Below are 19,266 nucleotides of genomic sequence, written 5' to 3'. Positions count from 1 at the left end.
GACACTAGGACCCTCCGTGGCGGCACTTTGGCGAGGGGGTGCCATCAAGGTGTCCCAGACCTTAGACAGTGTGCCCCTCGTTTGTGTGGACCGGTGAGAACTTGGTTGCCTACTGGAGGAACTGCCCTCCCTGCCGCCACTGTCACATGCTGGAAACATCTCCATCATATTCTGCACCAATTGCCTGTGGCAAGCATTGATGCGATTGGCCCTCCCCTCTACCGGAATAAAAGACGAGATGTTGTTTTTATACCGGGGGTCAAGGATAGCAAAGATCCAGTACTGGTTGTCCTCCATGATTTTGACAATACGCTTGTCGGTTGTAAAGCACCCCAACATGAACTCAGCCATGTCTGCCACAGTGTTAGTTGGCATGACTCCTCTGGCCCCACCGGAAAGTTCAATCTCCATTTCCTCCTCATCCTCCATGTCTACCCATCCGCGCTGCAACAATGGGACGATTCGAAGTTGCCCGGAAGCCTCCTGTATCACCATCACATCATCGGACAACTCTTCTTCCTCCTCCTCCTCCTCCTCCTCCTCCTCCATTAAACGCAGTGAAGCGGACAGATGTGTGGACCTACTCTCCAGCTGTGACGGATCGGATGCTATCCCTAACTCCTCTGTGTGATCTGAGTTATCCCTGATGTCAATCAGGGATTCTCTCAGAACACACAAGAGCGGGATTGTAAGGCTCACCATCGCATCCTCAGAGCTCACCCTCCTTGTGGACTCCTCAAAGACCCGTAGGATGTCACAAAGGTCTCTCATCCATGGCCACTCATGGATGTGAAACTGAGGCAGCTGACTTTGTGGCACCCTAGGGTTTTGTAGCTGGTATTCCATCAAAGGTCTCTGCTGCTCAACCACTCTATTCAACATCTGAAACGTTGAGTTCCAGCGTGTGGGGACGTCGCACAAAAGCCGGTGTTGTGGCACATGCAGGCGTTGCTGGAGAGATTTTAAGCTAGCAGCGGCTACTGTCGACTTGCGAAAGTGGGCGCACATGCGCCGCACTTTCACCAGTAGCTCTGGAACATTGGGGTAGCTCTTTAGGAAACGTTGCACCACTAGGTTGAAGACGTGGGCCAGGCATGGAACATGTTGGAGTCCGGCAAGCTCCAGAGCTGCTACCAGGTTCCGGCCGTTATCACAAACGACCATGCCTGGGCCCAGGTGCAGCGGCTCAAACCATATTGCCGTCTCATCGAGGAGGGCATCCCTCACCTCGGAGGCAGTGTGCTGTCTGTCCCCCAAGCTGATCAGCTTCAGCACAGCCTGCTGACGTCTACCAACGCCAGTGCTGCAACGTTTCCAACTCGTAGCTGGGGTCAATCTAACAGCGGAGGAGGAGGCGGTGGCGGAGGCGGAGGAGGAGGCGGTAGAGGAGGAGGAGGAGGGGGGTGTTCTTCTCGTGTCCCTGCCAGGAATGTTAGGCGGGGAGACGAGGTACACCGGGCCAGTTTGGGAAGCAGTCCCAGCCTCAACTACATTTACCCAGTGTGCCGTCAGTGAAATGTAGCGTCCCTGTCCGCATGCACTTGTCCACGCGTCGGTGGTCAAGTGGACCTTTGTGCAAAGCGCGGAACTAAGGGCCCGCCTGATGTTGAGTGACACGTGCTGGTGCAAGGCGGGGACGGCACACCGGGAGAAGTAGTGACGGCTAGGGACGGCATAGCGAGGTGCCGCAGTTGCCATCAGGTCCAGGAAGGCGGGAGTTTCAACAAGCCGGAACGCCAACATCTCCTGGGCCAGCAGTTTAGCGATGTTGGCGTTCAAGGCTTGCGCGTGTGGGTGGTTAGCAGTGTATTTCTGCCGCCGCTCCAATGTCTGAGAGATGGTGGGTTGTTGTAAAGAAACGCCTGATGGTGCCTTTGATGGTGCAGGAGAAGGAGATAAGACAGGACCAGGGGAGGATGAGGTAGAAGTCAACAAAGTGGCGGAGGCAGATGAAGTGGTGTCCTGGCTCGTCCTCTGGAGTGCATCGCCAGCACAGTCAGCAGTGGCAGTGGCAGAGGCAGAGGCAGTGGCAGTGGCGTGAACGGCAGGCGGCCTTTGTCCTGCCGTTGCTGCCTGCCACTGATTCCAGTGCTTGGATTCCAAATGACGGCGCATTGAAGTGGTGGACAGGTTGCTCTTCTCAGAGCCCCTAATCAATTTCGAGAGGCAAATTGTGCAGACAACACTATATCTGTCCTCGGCGCATTCCTTGAAAAAACTCCACACCTTCGAGAAACGTGCCCTCGAGGTGGGAGTTTTTCGGGGCTGGGTACGAACTGGAACATCTTGGGAGATTCCGGGTGTGGCCTGGCTTCGCCTAAGCTGCTGACCTCTGCCTCTGCCTCTAGCTACCCTTTTTGGTGCTGCACCTGCCTCAACATCCACACTACTTTCCCCGCTTGACATCCCCCCTGTCCAGGTCGGGTCAGTGTCCTCATCATCCACCACTTCCTCTTCCAACTCCTGTCTCATCTCCTCCTCCCGCACAATGCGCCAGTCAACTGGATGCCCTGACGGCAACTGCGTCACATCATCGTCGATGAGGGTGGGTTGCTGGTCATCCACCACCAAATCGAACGGAGATGGAGGAGACTCTAGTGTTTGAGCATCTGGACACAGATGCTCCTCTGTTAGGTTCGTGGAATCGTGACGTGGAGAGGCAGGTTGAGGGACAATGAAAGGAGCGGAGAACAGCTCTGGGGAGCAGGGACAGTTTGGGTTATTGTTCTGTAAAGCTTCGGAATTTTGGGAGGAAGGAAGACAAGACTGTTGGGTAATAGGAGGAGAGGAGGCAGAGTCTGACTGGCTGCTGGACAATGTGCTGTAAGCGTTCTCTGACAGCCATTGCAAGACCTGTTCCTGGTTCTCGGGCCTACTAAGGTTTGTACCCTGCAGTTTAGTTAATGTGGCAAGCAACCCTGGCACTGTGGAGTGGCGCAATGCTTGCTGCCCCACAGGAGTAGGCACGGGACGCCCTGTGGCTTCACTGCTACCTTGCTCCCCAGAACCATTCCCCCGACCTCGCCCACGGCCTCGTCCACGTCCCTTTCCGGGAGCCTTGCGCATTTTGAATTCCTAGTTAGAAATTGGCACTGTATACCAGTAGTAAAAATTGTGGGTGCACGTAACCCCAATATATTCTTTGAATTCCCAGTCAGACACTGGCACTATATGGCAGTAGCAAGAAATGAGGGTATTTGTATTCCCAATATACTCTTTGAATTCCCAGTCAGACAATGGCACTGTATACCAGTAGTAAAAATTGTGGGTGCACGTAACCCCAATATATTCTTTGAATTCCCAGTCAGACACTGGCACTATATGGCAGTAGCAAGAAATGAGGGTATTTGTATTCCCAATATACTCTTTGAATTCCCAGTCAGACAATGGCACTGTATACCAGTAGTAAAAATTGTGGGTGCACGTAACCCCAATATATTCTTTGAATTACCAGTCAGAAACTGGCACTATATGGCAGTAGCAAGAAATGAGGGTATTTATAACCCCAATATATTCTTTGAATTCCCAGTCAGACAATGGCACTGTATACCAGTAGTAAAAATTGTGGGTGCACGTAACCCCAATATATTCTTTGAATTACCAGTCAGAAACTGGCACTATATGGCAGTAGCAAGAAATGAGGGTATTTGTATTCCCAATATACTCTTTGAATTCCCAGTCAGACAATGGCACTGTATACCAGTAGTAAAAATTGTGGGTGCACGTAACCCCAATATATTCTTTGAATTACCAGTCAGAAACTGGCACTATATGGCAGTAGCAAGAAATGAGGGTATTTATAACCCCAATATATTCTTTGAATTCCCAGTCAGACAATGGCACTGTATACCAGTAGTAAAAATTGTGGGTGCACGTAACCCCAATATATTCTTTGAATTCCCAGTCAGAAACTGGCACTATATGGCAGTAGCAAGAAATGAGGGTATTTGTATTCCCAATATACTCTTTGAATTCCCAGTCAGACAATGGCACTGTATACCAGTAGTAAAAATTGTGGGTGCACGTAACCCCAATATATTCTTTGAATTACCAGTCAGAAACTGGCACTATATGGCAGTAGCAAGAAATGAGGGTATTTATAACCCCAATATATTCTTTGAATTCCCAGTCAGACAATGGCACTGTATACCAGTAGTAAAAATTGTGGGTGCACGTAACCCCAATATATTCTTTGAATTCCCAGTCAGAAACTGGCACTATATGGCAGTAGCAAGAAATGAGGGTATTTGTATTCCCAATATATTCTTTGAATTCCCAGTCAGACAATGGCACTGTATACCAGTAGTAAAAATTGTGGGTGCACGTAACCCCAATATATTCTTTGAATTACCAGTCAGAAACTGGCACTATATGGCAGTAGCAAGAAATGAGGGTATTTATAACCCCAATATATTCTTTGAATTCCCAGTCAGACAATGGCACTGTATACCAGTAGTAAAAATTGTGGGTGCACGTAACCCCAATATATTCTTTGAATTCCCAGTCAGACACTGGCACTATATGGCAGTAGCAAGAAATGAGGGTATTTGTATTCCCAATATACTCTTTGAATTCCCAGTCAGACAATGGCACTGTATACCAGTAGTAAAAATTGTGGGTGCACGTAACCCCAATATATTCTTTGAATTACCAGTCAGAAACTGGCACTATATGGCAGTAGCAAGAAATGAGGGTATTTATAACCCCAATATATTCTTTGAATTCCCAGTCAGACAATGGCACTGTATACCAGTAGTAAAAATTGTGGGTGCACGTAACCCCAATATATTCTTTGAATTCCCAGTCAGAAACTGGCACTATATGGCAGTAGCAAGAAATGAGGGTATTTGTATTCCCAATATACTCTTTGAATTCCCAGTCAGACAATGGCACTGTATACCAGTAGTAAAAATTGTGGGTGCACGTAACCCCAATATATTCTTTGAATTACCAGTCAGAAACTGGCACTATATGGCAGTAGCAAGAAATGAGGGTATTTATAACCCCAATATATTCTTTGAATTCCCAGTCAGACAATGGCACTGTATACCAGTAGTAAAAATTGTGGGTGCACGTAACCCCAATATATTCTTTGAATTCCCAGTCAGAAACTGGCACTATATGGCAGTAGCAAGAAATGAGGGTATTTGTATTCCCAATATACTCTTTGAATTCCCAGTCAGACAATGGCACTGTATACCAGTAGTAAAAATTGTGGGTGCACGTAACCCCAATATATTCTTTGAATTACCAGTCAGAAACTGGCACTATATGGCAGTAGCAAGAAATGAGGGTATTTATAACCCCAATATATTCTTTGAATTCCCAGTCAGACAATGGCACTGTATACCAGTAGTAAAATTTGTGGGTGCACGTAACCCCAATATATTCTTTGAATTCCCAGTCAGACACTGGCACTATATGGCAGTAGCAAGAAATGAGGGTATTTGTATTCCCAATATACTCTTTGAATTCCCAGTCAGACAATGGCACTGTATACCAGTAGTAAAAATTGTGGGTGCACGTAACCCCAATATATTCTTTGAATTACCAGTCAGAAACTGGCACTATATGGCAGTAGCAAGAAATGAGGGTATTTATAACCCCAATATATTCTTTGAATTCCCAGTCAGACAATGGCACTGTATACCAGTAGTAAAAATTGTGGGTGCACGTAACCCCAATATATTCTTTGAATTACCAGTCAGAAACTGGCACTATATGGCAGTAGCAAGAAATGAGGGTATTTGTATTCCCAATATACTCTTTGAATTCCCAGTCAGACAATGGCACTGTATACCAGTAGTAAAAATTGTGGGTGCACGTAACCCCAATATATTCTTTGAATTACCAGTCAGAAACTGGCACTATATGGCAGTAGCAAGAAATGAGGGTATTTATAACCCCAATATATTCTTTGAATTCCCAGTCAGACAATGGCACTGTATACCAGTAGTAAAAATTGTGGGTGCACGTAACCCCAATATATTCTTTGAATTCCCAGTCAGAAACTGGCACTATATGGCAGTAGCAAGAAATGAGGGTATTTGTATTCCCAATATACTCTTTGAATTCCCAGTCAGACAATGGCACTGTATACCAGTAGTAAAAATTGTGGGTGCACGTAACCCCAATATATTCTTTGAATTACCAGTCAGAAACTGGCACTATATGGCAGTAGCAAGAAATGAGGGTATTTATAACCCCAATATATTCTTTGAATTCCCAGTCAGACAATGGCACTGTATACCAGTAGTAAAAATTGTGGGTGCACGTAACCCCAATATATTCTTTGAATTCCCAGTCAGAAACTGGCACTATATGGCAGTAGCAAGAAATGAGGGTATTTGTATTCCCAATATATTCTTTGAATTCCCAGTCAGACAATGGCACTGTATACCAGTAGTAAAAATTGTGGGTGCACGTAACCCCAATATATTCTTTGAATTACCAGTCAGAAACTGGCACTATATGGCAGTAGCAAGAAATGAGGGTATTTATAACCCCAATATATTCTTTGAATTCCCAGTCAGACAATGGCACTGTATACCAGTAGTAAAAATTGTGGGTGCACGTAACCCCAATATATTCTTTGAATTCCCAGTCAGACACTGGCACTATATGGCAGTAGCAAGAAATGAGGGTATTTGTATTCCCAATATACTCTTTGAATTCCCAGTCAGACAATGGCACTGTATACCAGTAGTAAAAATTGTGGGTGCACGTAACCCCAATATATTCTTTGAATTACCAGTCAGAAACTGGCACTATATGGCAGTAGCAAGAAATGAGGGTATTTGTATTCCCAATATATTCTTTGAATTCCCAGTCAGACAATGGCACTGTATACCAGTAGTAAAAATTGTGGGTGTATATAGCCCCAATTCTATTGCTAGGGGACTTGCAGGGTATTTCTGGGGTGAAGGTGGGGGGGCACACCGTTGGAACGGGTATCGGGGTATATATCGGGTATACGGGAATACACTGACAGTGTATTCCATTCAGGATCCTGGGAAAGCTGGGTTGCGGCGATTGAGCCCGTCAGTGCCACGTTACACTGACAAGCTTCTCCCTGGAATTTAGCTCTTACAAGAGCTGTTGTGGTTGTCTTCTCCTTCCTATCCTAGCCTGTCCCTGCCTACCCAGAATCTAAGCCCTAGCTAGCTGGACGGAAACCTCCGTCCTCGGTGAATTGCAAGCTCAGAATGACGCGAAGCTGGGCGGCGCTGTTCTTTTAAATTAGAGGTCACATGTTTTCGGCAGCCAATGGGTTTTGCCTACTTTTTTCAACGTCACCGGTGTCGTAGTTCCTGTCCCACCTACCCTGCGCTGTTATTGGAGCAAAAAAGGCGCCAGGGAAGGTGGGAGGGGAATCGAGTAATGGCGCACTTTACCACGCGGTGTTCGATTCGATTCGAACATGCCGAACAGCCTAATATCCGATCGAACATGAGTTCGATAGAACACTGTTCGCTCATCTCTACTAGTAATGCATTTATACAGTCACTGCATAGCTGGAAATCTTCTTGTGCACTGACATCATGGCTGATATCTGTAACAGCACAAAGGTTTACTATTTGTGCAATTATCCTGGGAGGGTTATAGCAATGAAATGAAAAAAACAAAAACCTTATAAATAGCATGTAGGAATATTGAGAGTTGGGTGTGCATACACTACATAATGCTGTCTGCTTATTTCTGTGTATTGCAACTCCATAGATAAAGAGAAATGTTATCATTGTTATTCACAGTTACTGGTATATGTATTTCTTTGTGTGCAGCAATAGCTGACAGTATTCATGTAAGCGTAAAGGGTTTTGTAGACCAAAAATATTCATGACCTATCCTAAAGATAGGTCAGCAACATCTGATAAGCAGGGCTTTAACAACTGGGACCTCTGTGAATCAGCTGCTACACAGAAAATGGAGCAGGAAGCAGACAGCGCTGTTCTCTATGTAGTGGCAGAACTGAGTTACTGCAGTCTAATTCACATTCAGATGAATGGGGGCTGATCTGCAGTACCTGTTCTGGCCACTACACTAAGAATGGCACTGTTTGTTTTTTAGTTCCGTTCTCTGTGTATAAGCTGTTCAAGACAGCTGATTGATGTGGGTACAAGGTGTCAGCCCTTCACCTATCTGATATTCTTGACCTTTCCTTAGGATCAGTATTTTTAGCTCAGAAGAGAAAAACTTTACATTAATGTGAAATTTAATAACCCTACATGTTCAAACGTTTCAGGCGACTATCCGGCTCCAAGAGCGGTGCTCACCGGCCATGACCATGAAGTTGTCTGTGTGTCCGTATGTGCAGAGCTGGGGCTTGTCATCAGTGGAGCTAAAGGTGGGTGCCTTGTTTCTTGCTTCTTGTTTTCATTACACTATAACATCTACCATTTGTTTTATGCATATTACATATAGGGGAATTTATTAAGCCCTAGACTCCAGATTTCTGGTATATAAAAACAAGATAGGGATTTCTGACTTTTTTAGCTCATTTGTACAAAGCAATGTGCAAGTTTTTGCATTTTTCTACCACTTATTCTCACTTCTTTTTGAAAAGTGGGTGGGACGTGGGTGTGGTTAGTCGGATTAACCGTCTGTGTATCATAGTTACTGTATCAAATGCAAGTTTTTTTAAAAAAAAATCATAAAAATTGTCACATACTTCATTAAGAGGAGGTGTCGAAAGCGAAGTAATATGTTAGGAAAGATGTGTTAGACTTATCAAATGTGTGGCATCTGATAACTTTTCCATAAATTATATCACAGCAAATCCAGCAAAACTGACTCTTAAAATTCCCATCATGATAAATATCCCCAGTAGTTCTTATTATAGTTTTATCTGCATAGTGTGTAGCTGGAGCCCAGGGCATCTGGGGTCCCACACGGGTTCAGGAGCAAAGGGTCGGGGTCTTGAGGAGCTAGGAAACCTGCACTTACTGTTCTGCCCCATAAAGTGGGGGGGGAGTAAGGATCACTGTATGGGATATTAGGGGATGTTATATGAGGGCAGAAGGTGGCTCTGTACTATATGGAGACGTAACGGGTCATTACATGGGGCAACACAGCAGCACTGACTGTATTGTAGCATAAGGAACTGTTTATGGGTGAATATAGAAGTGCTGTATGGGGCATAAGCGACCATTATATGGGGGTATTGTACTGTATAGAGACAACAATTACTCTATGAGGGTATAAGAGACTATTATATGGGGGTATTGTGCTGTATAGAGACAACGGTTACTCTATGAGGGTATAAGAGACCATTATATGGGGGTATTGTACTGTATAGAGACAAGGGTTACTCTATGAGGGTATAAGAGACCATTATATGAGGGTATTGTACTGTATAGAGGCAAGGGTTACTCTATGAGGGTATAAGAGACTATTATATGGGGGTATTGTGCTGTATAGAGTCATAAGGGTTACTGTATGGGGGTATAAGGAACCATTATATGGGAGCATTGTACTGTATGGGGTCAAAACAGGCCATTATTTGTGGGCATAGTAGGGCCATTGTACTTTATGGGGAATTAAACGGGGTTACATGGAGGCCATTGTTCTGTATGGGGGCATAAAGAGGACATTATACTGTGGTGGTGTAAGGGGGGCATCATACTGTATGTGGGTATAAGGATGGGATTACATGTTATGGGGGCATAAAGGCCTGTTATATGTGTGGGGGCACCCATGGTTTTTGATCTTTGCAATGCAAAAGTTGAAGTTCTAGAAGACCTACAGCATTCAAGCAGGTTGCGGCTACAAAAAACTTTCCAATTTCAGGTGTTTTTTGTTTGGCCGCCTATCAAAGGAAAACACTGTCACACGAGTTGTGCCGCAAAGGGGCAGACTGAGGTGCTGTCGCCCAAGGGTCCTCCATCCTGTAACCAGCCCTGACAAAGATACAGTGACTAGTGATACATTGGATGCCAGGCCTTGCCCGTGGCTGACGTTGGCATCCAGACCTGGCATCATTCCGCACTCATCACTTGGCCAATGAAGGAATCCCATTTTGATGACTTCCTCCTCCATACATGGGGACGTGCTGGATTTACATGAATTTTCCCAGATGATTAGCTTACAAGTTATTTTGTCCCCGGCTGACACCAGTGAACATTCGCCGATCCTTTGATTGGATTTTCTCCTGAGAAGGCTTTGGTATACGGTTTCACTTAGTGTGTTTTTCTAAATAAGAGGACAGATGTCAGAAGCGCTTTAGGAAATCTCTCGATTGCACTTTATACCTAAGCTGCGGGTTACTTTGATCAGGATCCACCTCCTGTACAGCAGGACACGCCTGATAATGGCCATGTTAACATGCATTTCTCAATGGATTTGTTATAGGCTCGCTCATTCTGATATAAGCTGCGCCAATGTCTATTCTTTCTCGCATTTCTCCGGCTTGTTGACATGAATAAACCCAATGTTACTGACAAATCTCAACACCCTTAACTTAATCGCTGTCCACACTGCGCTCTGCAGACTGCTTTACTAGCTCTCTTTACCCTTTTATGGTATTCTAGAAAGACATGTTATTTAGATTATTTTTGGCATCCCCCCTTCCCCATGTATATGATGCACTACCACCGCCTTCTTATTTTATAGCATTTTATTCTCTACTGATAGATGAGGGCACATCTGTGTTACATCATGTATTTTTATCTAAATATCATATAATACAGATTTAACTATTCACTTACTACATTGTGCACACTAGTTTTGCTCTGTATATTACTTAAAGAGGACCTTTCATGGGTTTGGGCACAGGCAGTTCTATATACTGCTGGAAAGCTGACAGTGCGCTGAATCCAGCACACTGTCGGCTTTCCCGATTTGTGCCCCGGGTAAAGCGCTAGCGGTCCCGGTACCGTAGCTCTTTACAGTCAGAAGGGCGTTCCTAACAGTCAGTCAGGTACGTCCTTCTCCACAGCAGCACCTATCGCGCTGTGCTGTGTGAGCGGGGAGGAACGCCCCCTCCCTCTGCTCACAGTGCTCGTCCATAGACGAGTATTATCAGGAGGGGAGGGGGCGTTCCTCCCCGCTCACACAGCACAGCGCGATAGGTGCTGCTGTGGAGAAGGACGTACCTGACTGACTGTTAGGAACGCCCTTCTGACTGTAAAGAGCTACGGTACCGGGACTGATAGCTCTTTACCCGGGGCACAGATCGGGACAGTGCGCTGAATTGCTCGGCTTTCCAGCAGTATATAGAACTGCCTGTGCCCAAATCAATGAAAGGTCCTCTTTAAATGGACTCTGTCACCAGAACTCAGCATATCAGCCCTGCAGATATCAGATGGCACTTATCAGTCGGTGCCTCTGTTACTGACATATCGCCATCTTTGACAATATGCAAATGAGTTATGGAATCATTAAGGTCATGGTCGTTGCTCTAAAGAAGTAAGTGGCAGCGCAGACCTTTCCTCTATATGTCATATATTCCCTGTAGATATTAGTGCAGGCCCCATTACACATTACTGGCTCTATTGTAAGCTGCATATGTACTATGGAGGAATAATTTACAGCAAATATTGCTGACTTTTAACTATGTCAGGTTTAAGTTAGTAGTTTAAATGTTGGTTTCCATGTCATTGTTGTACTGAATGCATTAAGGCTAGGACAACATGGAGACTTTGATGGCGACTCAAGAACACCATGTTACCATCAGTATAAGTGAATAGAGTTGCATTGTGATCCTGAGGGTCCTGTGACTGGAACTTCTAGGTACAAACAGATTGAATATTGCTGGGGGCATTCGTCATGGATGCCACAGTCAAAGTACCCTTGGTATTGCAATTCTACTCCACGCACTTACATTGGTGCAGGAGCGCAACACAACTTTCTTTGGTTGCTTGACCATTGTGGTCAGTGTCACCATGTAGACTTATTCTAATAGGCAAACATACTTTTTAAAGGAGCATTTCCATCTAATAATGGTTTAGAATTTGTTTTCTGGTTAGTCTCCTTTTATTCCAAGAATAAAGAGGCCGTAAAGGGCGACTGTCCTATTCCCCGCACAGCGATACTTCCAGACTTCCCAATAAGTCGACTGCAGGCCAACCCTTTTAAAGTAGCTGGTCAGAGGCATCACTACACTGGAAATACTGTAAGGAACAGAAGCGTCCAAATAGCTGTCACTCCTTTATTCTGAGGAATTTGGTCCTTCCGCCAGTTGGACCTTCACACATGATAATAGTGAATAAGATGGTGAGGCTAACTTTGGGCAGCGAGTGATAACAATGTCTGCAGAACACTGTCGAATATGTTGGCGCTATATAACATAGATAAATTTGGTAATGCACTAGGAGATCCACCCAACAGAGAGTTGGGCCACTAAAACACCATAGAGGCCGGTGACCCCATTGACTTTAATGGGACCCGTCTGGTGTCCACAATTTTAAGCGAACGCTGCGACTAAGTCTCCAACAGTTATGGCACTAGTTTAAGAAATAACAAAAAAGGAATAAGCATGAGAATACAAAACTCTGGTATTACTAATCATTCTATTAATAATACATGTAATAATAACATTAGTGATCATCGCCAGGATATAAGATTCCAAAAATGTAACATTTACTAAGAAGGTGAAACTAAACCCTCCTGGTCATGAAGAGGTTAAAAAGTGACAAGGACATTTATTGTCCAATTGATTTTTTTTTTTCTTACAATTAATAGTAAGTAGCTTTAGGTTAAGAGCACATCAGAGAGTCGGCCCACGTAAAATTAACTCAATATTGTGCTTTTAGCCGCGGCCCGGTAGAAAACAATGATTATGCGACATATAGCGTGCACAATATTACAGACCTCACTGTGACTTCTACAGAGACCAAATTACTTTCATTTATGTGCAGCCAGCGGTGAATAATCCATGTTTCATTGAAGTAACAAAAGGAGCAGTCACCCAGAAGGCGGGCATCTTCTTTACATCTGTGTTCTCACTTTCATCAGATAAGGAGAATTGCTGGGGAGAGGCGTGTAGTAAATATGTGTACGACATGGGCCCGCACGGCCCGCTGACCCTGTCTCAGTATCACACAATTTGCTTTGAATAGTTGAGGTTTTTATTGTGCGCGGTGTCACTATCTGGTGTGTTTGTATTGATGTTTACATCTAAGCATATGTGCGCTTTTTCGACCAGTCATTGTACTTGTTGGCACGGGGAGGACGCAGCAGAGACATAGTAACACCTGCCGCCACCACCATCCAAGCTAAGGGTAATGATTTCAGAGGAACAATGTGACAAAATATTGATTGGGAGTAAAAAAAAACCAGCTTATACTGGGCCGTGCTGGAAGCCAGGGTTCAAGAAATAATGAAAGGGTTAATATACATTTAATCATATTAATTATTGGATCCAATTTCCTTTTCCGTTTTCACAGCTGTATAATGTCTGATGATTTTGAGACAGGACAGGGCCGAGCATCATATATGTTTTTTACTATTATGTCGGGGGCGTTTGGTGAACATTTTTGTAATATACTTCATTAACCTCTCTAACTTCCTTTTAATAGAAAACAGGCTTCAACATTCTCCCTGTCAACCCTGTTACCAAGCTGTTGCGAGGGGGAAACCATTAGTATCGCCAGTGTGTAGAGCTGTAGCATTTGCAAAAGAGGGAATAGTCATTACAGAGTGGCTGTATCTCTGGTTTTATGCAACCTAGGAAAATGGTTCTGGTATCAAATGAAAGCTGAGATTCTGAGATGCAGCACTAGCTATACAATAACTTGAGATATCACTAGTTAAAAACACAGTTGGGGATTTGAGCTTTACATGAAGCAGATCATACAGTGTTTTTCTTTTACATGAGCTGCAGTCTTAGACGCAAGTTACAGCTATGAATCAACCATATGTCCTAAATTCTATAAAACAGGGGAACTATTTGACGTGACCATCCCCTTTTTGGCAATTGCCAAAGCTCTACATTAAGCATTGAGTATGTGTATACAGGACAGAATCTCCCTGGCAATGTTTAGACCATTGCTAGTGAGAACAACCTGTTTTCTATTAAAAGAAAGTTAGATAGGTTAATAAAGTATATTACAAAAACATTCACCAAATATCACTCTACACAACTGCAAGACTAATTTTAGATATGGAGTCACATTTTATATCTTCCTGGCCCTTACAACTGCTTAAGATTGTCGCCATATAATTCACTTGATGATGGATTATAATTCCTAATAAAAATAATACATGATTGAGGCCAGGACTCTCCACAGTTATGTATGGAGGGGGGCATGTCTATACTCTCTCTCTGCCTGAATGTGGGGGACAGCAGACAGGATGGGTTTGGAGATATGCCAGGACTATCTAAGATGAAAACACCATGTGCTTATCGTCACTCTCTAACCTTACAGTGAAACATGATTCACATGATTTATTCTTTTATGGGGTTTTTGGTGGGGGGTTTTGGACTGTCCAGTAATCCAATGTATATGATAATCTGGCACCTTCACATTCCTCCTCATCTTCTTCAACTAAACTTAGGTTTCCTCCTCCAATATAAGTAGAATCTTGTATTCTAGCATGTACTTTATATTAACTCCAGTCTTATTTTCTGTCTTGTAGAGGGCCCATGCTTGGTCCATACAATCACAGGGGATCTGCTCAGAGCGCTGGAGGGACCAGAGAACAGCTTATACCCCCGCTTGATTTCTGTATCCAGTGAAGGACATTGTATTATATACTATGAAAGGGGGAGATTTTGCAACTTCAGCATAAATGGCAAACTTCTGGGCCAAATGGAGATCAGCGATTCAACCAGGGTATGTGTAGCTTTCTATATACGTTGTATTTCCAATGGCATTTTGGGTATTTGTGTAATATTTACATTTTTTAGCTTCAGACAATTGAATGTAAGGACTTGCAGAGCATACAGTACATGTATATTAACCAGATAGATACAGCATATTATTCCTAGCACTAAAAACCTTGTTGCTGAGTCCTTGTCTAATAATTCAGTTTCTGTTACTTTGTGCGAGTCATCTTGTAGCTAAAGGGAGCTATGTTCTGTGTTGTCCAGGCCATCCTTCTGAGCAGCGATGGGCAGAATCTTGTGACGGGAGGAGATAACGGAGTGGTAGAAGTCTGGCAGGCTTGTGATTTTAAGCAGCTCTATATTTACCCTGGATGTGATGCTGGGATAAGAGCCATGGATTTGTCACATGATCAGAGGTGAGTCTATGGCCTACAATGTGCTATGTGTCTGACTATGTCTACCTATGTAAATCAGGAGCCTTCAAATTTTCCGCACTTGTCAGTGGAAGATTCCTTCAAAGAGGCCTAGTGTTGTAAAGGACAGCCGTATCTTATCCTTGTTTAGTGCATTCTCCCTATTCCCATAGTGATCGCCTCGGTATAAGAAGAGACATTTCCTGAGACTACTTTTCTCTGGAGAATCCCAAAGCGGTTCCCACAGGATATTGGGCTTCTGTATAACCATGGATAACGTCAGTGATCTTAACCCTGGGCACATTATAGTGAGGGCATAAGGAAAAATGGCCAGAGGTCTTTCCAGCCCATCACAGCTAAACTCCCAGCTAAAATACATTGCTACTGTAATTATATTCTTTATTTTTTAAGTATACATGAAGAACGTAAGAATCTAATACATGGTGGAAATTATTATGCAGATTTAATATTGATTACCTAGGGATTTTATACCGGTATCCTTCTCATAGAGCTTTGGTACCCCATCTGTACGCATTGGTATCTAAAAGAAATTTGGTGACCGATTTATTTCCACTAAGAAGCAGCTGCCAGACGTGATATTACATGACCCATGAGTCGCCACTACAAACAGCTGATCCATGGGGGTCCTGGGTACCAGTCTCAACGATCGATTGGTAAAGCCAACAAAACCCCTTCAATTGATGGACAACAGATTTTTGACAAACCCACAAAAAATGTTGCCCTCTCACTCCAGTAGGATGTGCTATGGAAAGTGGTCTAACATCTCAAGGCAGAAGAGTTAGATGCACAAAATTTATCAAACATTGTAGAACTTTTGCTAAATTTGTCAGAACTTACGGCAATGCAAACTCCAGCAAAGCTGACTTTAGAAACCCTGGTAATATGTTTTCTCCAATGGTAGATCTTTGGTCAGGCTTTTGTTGGGTCTTGTCTACACTGGCAGGATCTGCTGACAGTTATCTAGTGCAGGGGTTGGCAACCAACGGCATGGCACGCGAGGCTTATTTTCCTGGCAAGGGCAGCCCGAGCCCTCCCCCAGCTGTTTCGATCGGACCAAAAAAAATGCTGAAACAAAACTGCTATTTATTATACTGTGGGGTCTGTACAAACCCCAGAGTATAATAAGCGAAGCCCCAGGAGAGGTGATAAAACATAAAAATTAATATTACTCACCTTTACCTTTTCTGCAGCGGCTCTGTTCTCTTCAGTGCTTCTGCCTGAATTAAGAGACCACTGATAGGGCCTTTGGTCACGTTGGCATCATTACGTATAATGACAACGGATGTGACCCCTGTGACTTCAGGCAGAAGCCCCGAAGAGAACAGAGTCACTGCGGAGCGCAGAAGAGGTGAGTAACATTGTTTTTTTTATATTTGTCACCTCTTAGACCTCCACTTATTATACTCTGAGATCTGAAGAGATCCTACAGTATAATTAAAGCTAGTGAGTGGCGAAGATTGGAATATTACAAAAGTTGGAATATTATACTGTGTACATGGGCCTCTACGGGACATAATACCGAGTGCAAGGGCCACCATAGGACACAATGTTCCAGTTCCACGAAGTAGCAGTAAACACGTGCATCCTGAAGCATCTGGTGGCAGCACTTCTGTGTTATGGTTTGTGGTATATGACTTTAGTATAGGGGTCGTCAGCCTTACAATTATTGACCGGCCATCTGAGTATTTCATCTGTGATTTTTTGGTTGCCTAGCCCTGCTTTAGTGCTTATGTCCATGGTGTACAACATCTGCAGCCATGTAACCCTTGTCTCTTTTTCTTGTCTCGCAGGACCTTGATCACTGGCATGGCTTCTGGTAGCATTGTAGCTTTTAATATAGATTTTAATCGATGGCATTACGAACATCAGAACAGATACTGAAGTTGACTGAAGTGCTGAATGCCAAATCTCATGCTGAGAGCACAAGCGCTGCAGTTACAAGGCGTTGTCATCTCTGGTGGAAGAGCAAGCCTGCATTGAGCTCCATTGTACATTCCATTACACTCAGCAATAGCTGTACATTGTAGTCAGCAAACCACTTTACATTGTGTGTTTTTTTTTCACAACTGAACACCAGCTGCTAAAGGCAAGCTTGTACTATGTATATTCTGAGCGGTAGGAGGAGTCTCGGAAAAAAAAATCTTTTCAGTTTTATTTATTCATGAAAAGCTGGTAGGACACATCACAAAAGAGACTTTCGGTCACTCATGAAGAAGATCGTGTCCAGCTGCTATGGTGTTTAGTCCATGAATCCTACATCCCATTTCCAGCCTCTTTTCAAGCTGTGAAAAAAAAACAAAAAAATAAAAAAAAATTAAATATAAAAAAAAAAATATGTTTGATACTTTGTACATCAGATGCACATCTTTAACTTTAAAAGGGATACTTTTGTAAAAGTAAAACCTTGTATAAAGAACAAAAAAAAAAAAGTTTCTTAGTTTTCTCGTGACGCTAAACCGTGCTCGTACTCTGCACCTGAGGGATCAGGTGTCTCCACGAAATGAAAAAGATGCAGCTTGCGTTAAAAGGTTGAATATGGGTTTGTCCGATCCTTTTCACATTTACACCAAAATCTGCTTTTGCACTTTTTTTTTTCTTTTATTCCCCCCCCCCCCCCCACCTTCTTAGTGAAATCCCGTAAACTTTTAAAACCTAGGGATCTGAAGCCATGGTTTGCCATAAATCTCTCATAAGAGACATGTTTGCTGTGGTTCTTGGTTTCTTTATGATCATGACGGAGAGATGAGGCAAATGTATACATATATATATAGAGACACCCTGTTTTTTCTTCCTTACATTTCATAGTGCCGATCAATATGGGTTGAAGACAAAAAAAAATAAGACCAGGCCCCTCTGTAAACAGGTAAAAGGGGTGTAGAATAAATCAATTACAATATGTGGAGTACATTGCTTAGGCCTTGGTTACGGATTGGTGTTATTCTATCATGGCGGCCCTTACGGAAAGCCATGTGGCCAGCCTAAGACGTGGACGATACCACACTGCAGTGATGGCTGTCAAAATATTTTCCTGCACATTGTACTGTTCAATGACACACCCAGGGGTAAATCCACTTGTTTCTTCTTTGTATATTTAGTGACTGTATTGTCATAGATGTACATATTGTGTCGGTAGGGCTATGAGGCATGTAACAGGAATGTAATTTACACTCACTTGCAGTCATTTATTTTAAAAAAGAAAAAAAAAATTGTCAAATAAAAAAAAAAATTGAGAATTTGTATTGGCACTTTGCACCAGAAACATATCATTATTTATTGATGTGATTATTTGTTCTCCACCTTGTATTAGTAAGTTTTACCACTTGGTTTTCTTCTACATTGTTGTTTGTATTTTAAGAAGAAGAAAAAAGAAAAAGAAGAAAATAATTGATTCCGATACCTTGACGGAGTCGCCGTAAATATTAAGTTATTCATCACCAGTCTGTAAGCAATATCTTGAGTTGTAGCTTAGAATTAGAAGGATATTGAACACCTGGAAGATAAGTTCATTTCATCTTGAATCATGGTGAAATATTTTGGATATATGAATTCCTTAAGCTATTGTAACCATGTTTTATTGCAAAGATGTAAATTATGCCAGATGTGTTCAGTTGGAAATAAAAAATAAAAAAAAATAAAGAAATTAAAAAAAAAAAAAAGAAATGAGAAAAAAAGAAAAATAAAATATGCAAACAACTAATTTTGTTTTTTTAATTTTTGTAACTTTTTTTCCCCCAATAACTCTCTAATTATGTGTTTAGACTTTAAGGGCCAAAGTTGAATTAAAGTGATTTTCTGACTGGTAATATTTTTGTAGCAAAGGTAGAAAAAAATGAATAGAAAAAAAACTCACTAAACCCCGGCCATTGACTAAGGCAGGTGATCGTTTAAGCCACTCTGACCCTTTGCTAAAAAAAAATATTTTGACTGGTTGGAAAACCCCTTTAAGCTGAGGCCCCCCAAATGCTTTTTTTGTTGCATTTTGTGAGCCAAAGCCAAGAATGGCTACTAAAGGAATGGGAAATATATAGGAATCTGTGATATTTCTCCCTTCTGCTCAATCCACTCCTG

At 43.0% G+C, this 19,266-nt stretch overlaps 1 protein-coding gene across 6 annotated transcripts in view; it reads left to right on the top strand.

Annotated features, from left to right (window-relative positions):
* The window catches only part of NBEA (neurobeachin), a 561,077-nt gene extending 542,196 nt beyond the window's left edge, over positions 1-18,881 (top strand). For 4 of the 6 annotated variants that reach the window (XM_075265946.1, XM_075265944.1, XM_075265945.1 and 1 more), the window contains 4 exons: positions 8,243-8,344; positions 14,575-14,771; positions 15,029-15,180; positions 16,989-18,879. In XM_075265946.1, the coding sequence (XP_075122047.1) occupies positions 8,243-8,344; positions 14,575-14,771; positions 15,029-15,180; positions 16,989-17,079 (542 nt within the window). In that variant the 3' untranslated portion in view covers positions 17,080-18,879. Of the gene's footprint in view, positions 1-8,242; positions 8,345-14,574; positions 14,772-15,028; positions 15,181-16,988 lie in introns of all 6 variants that reach the window. The other 2 variants (XM_075265947.1, XM_075265948.1) reach the window with 2 other exon arrangements.
* Positions 18,882-19,266: the final 385 nt, after the last annotated feature.

This window comes from Leptodactylus fuscus, chromosome 2, assembly GCF_031893055.1.
Source record: "Leptodactylus fuscus isolate aLepFus1 chromosome 2, aLepFus1.hap2, whole genome shotgun sequence".
Taxonomy (NCBI): domain Eukaryota; kingdom Metazoa; phylum Chordata; class Amphibia; order Anura; family Leptodactylidae; genus Leptodactylus; species Leptodactylus fuscus.
Note: the sequence above shows the minus strand (reverse complement) of the source record. Positions and strands in the feature narration are given on the sequence as shown.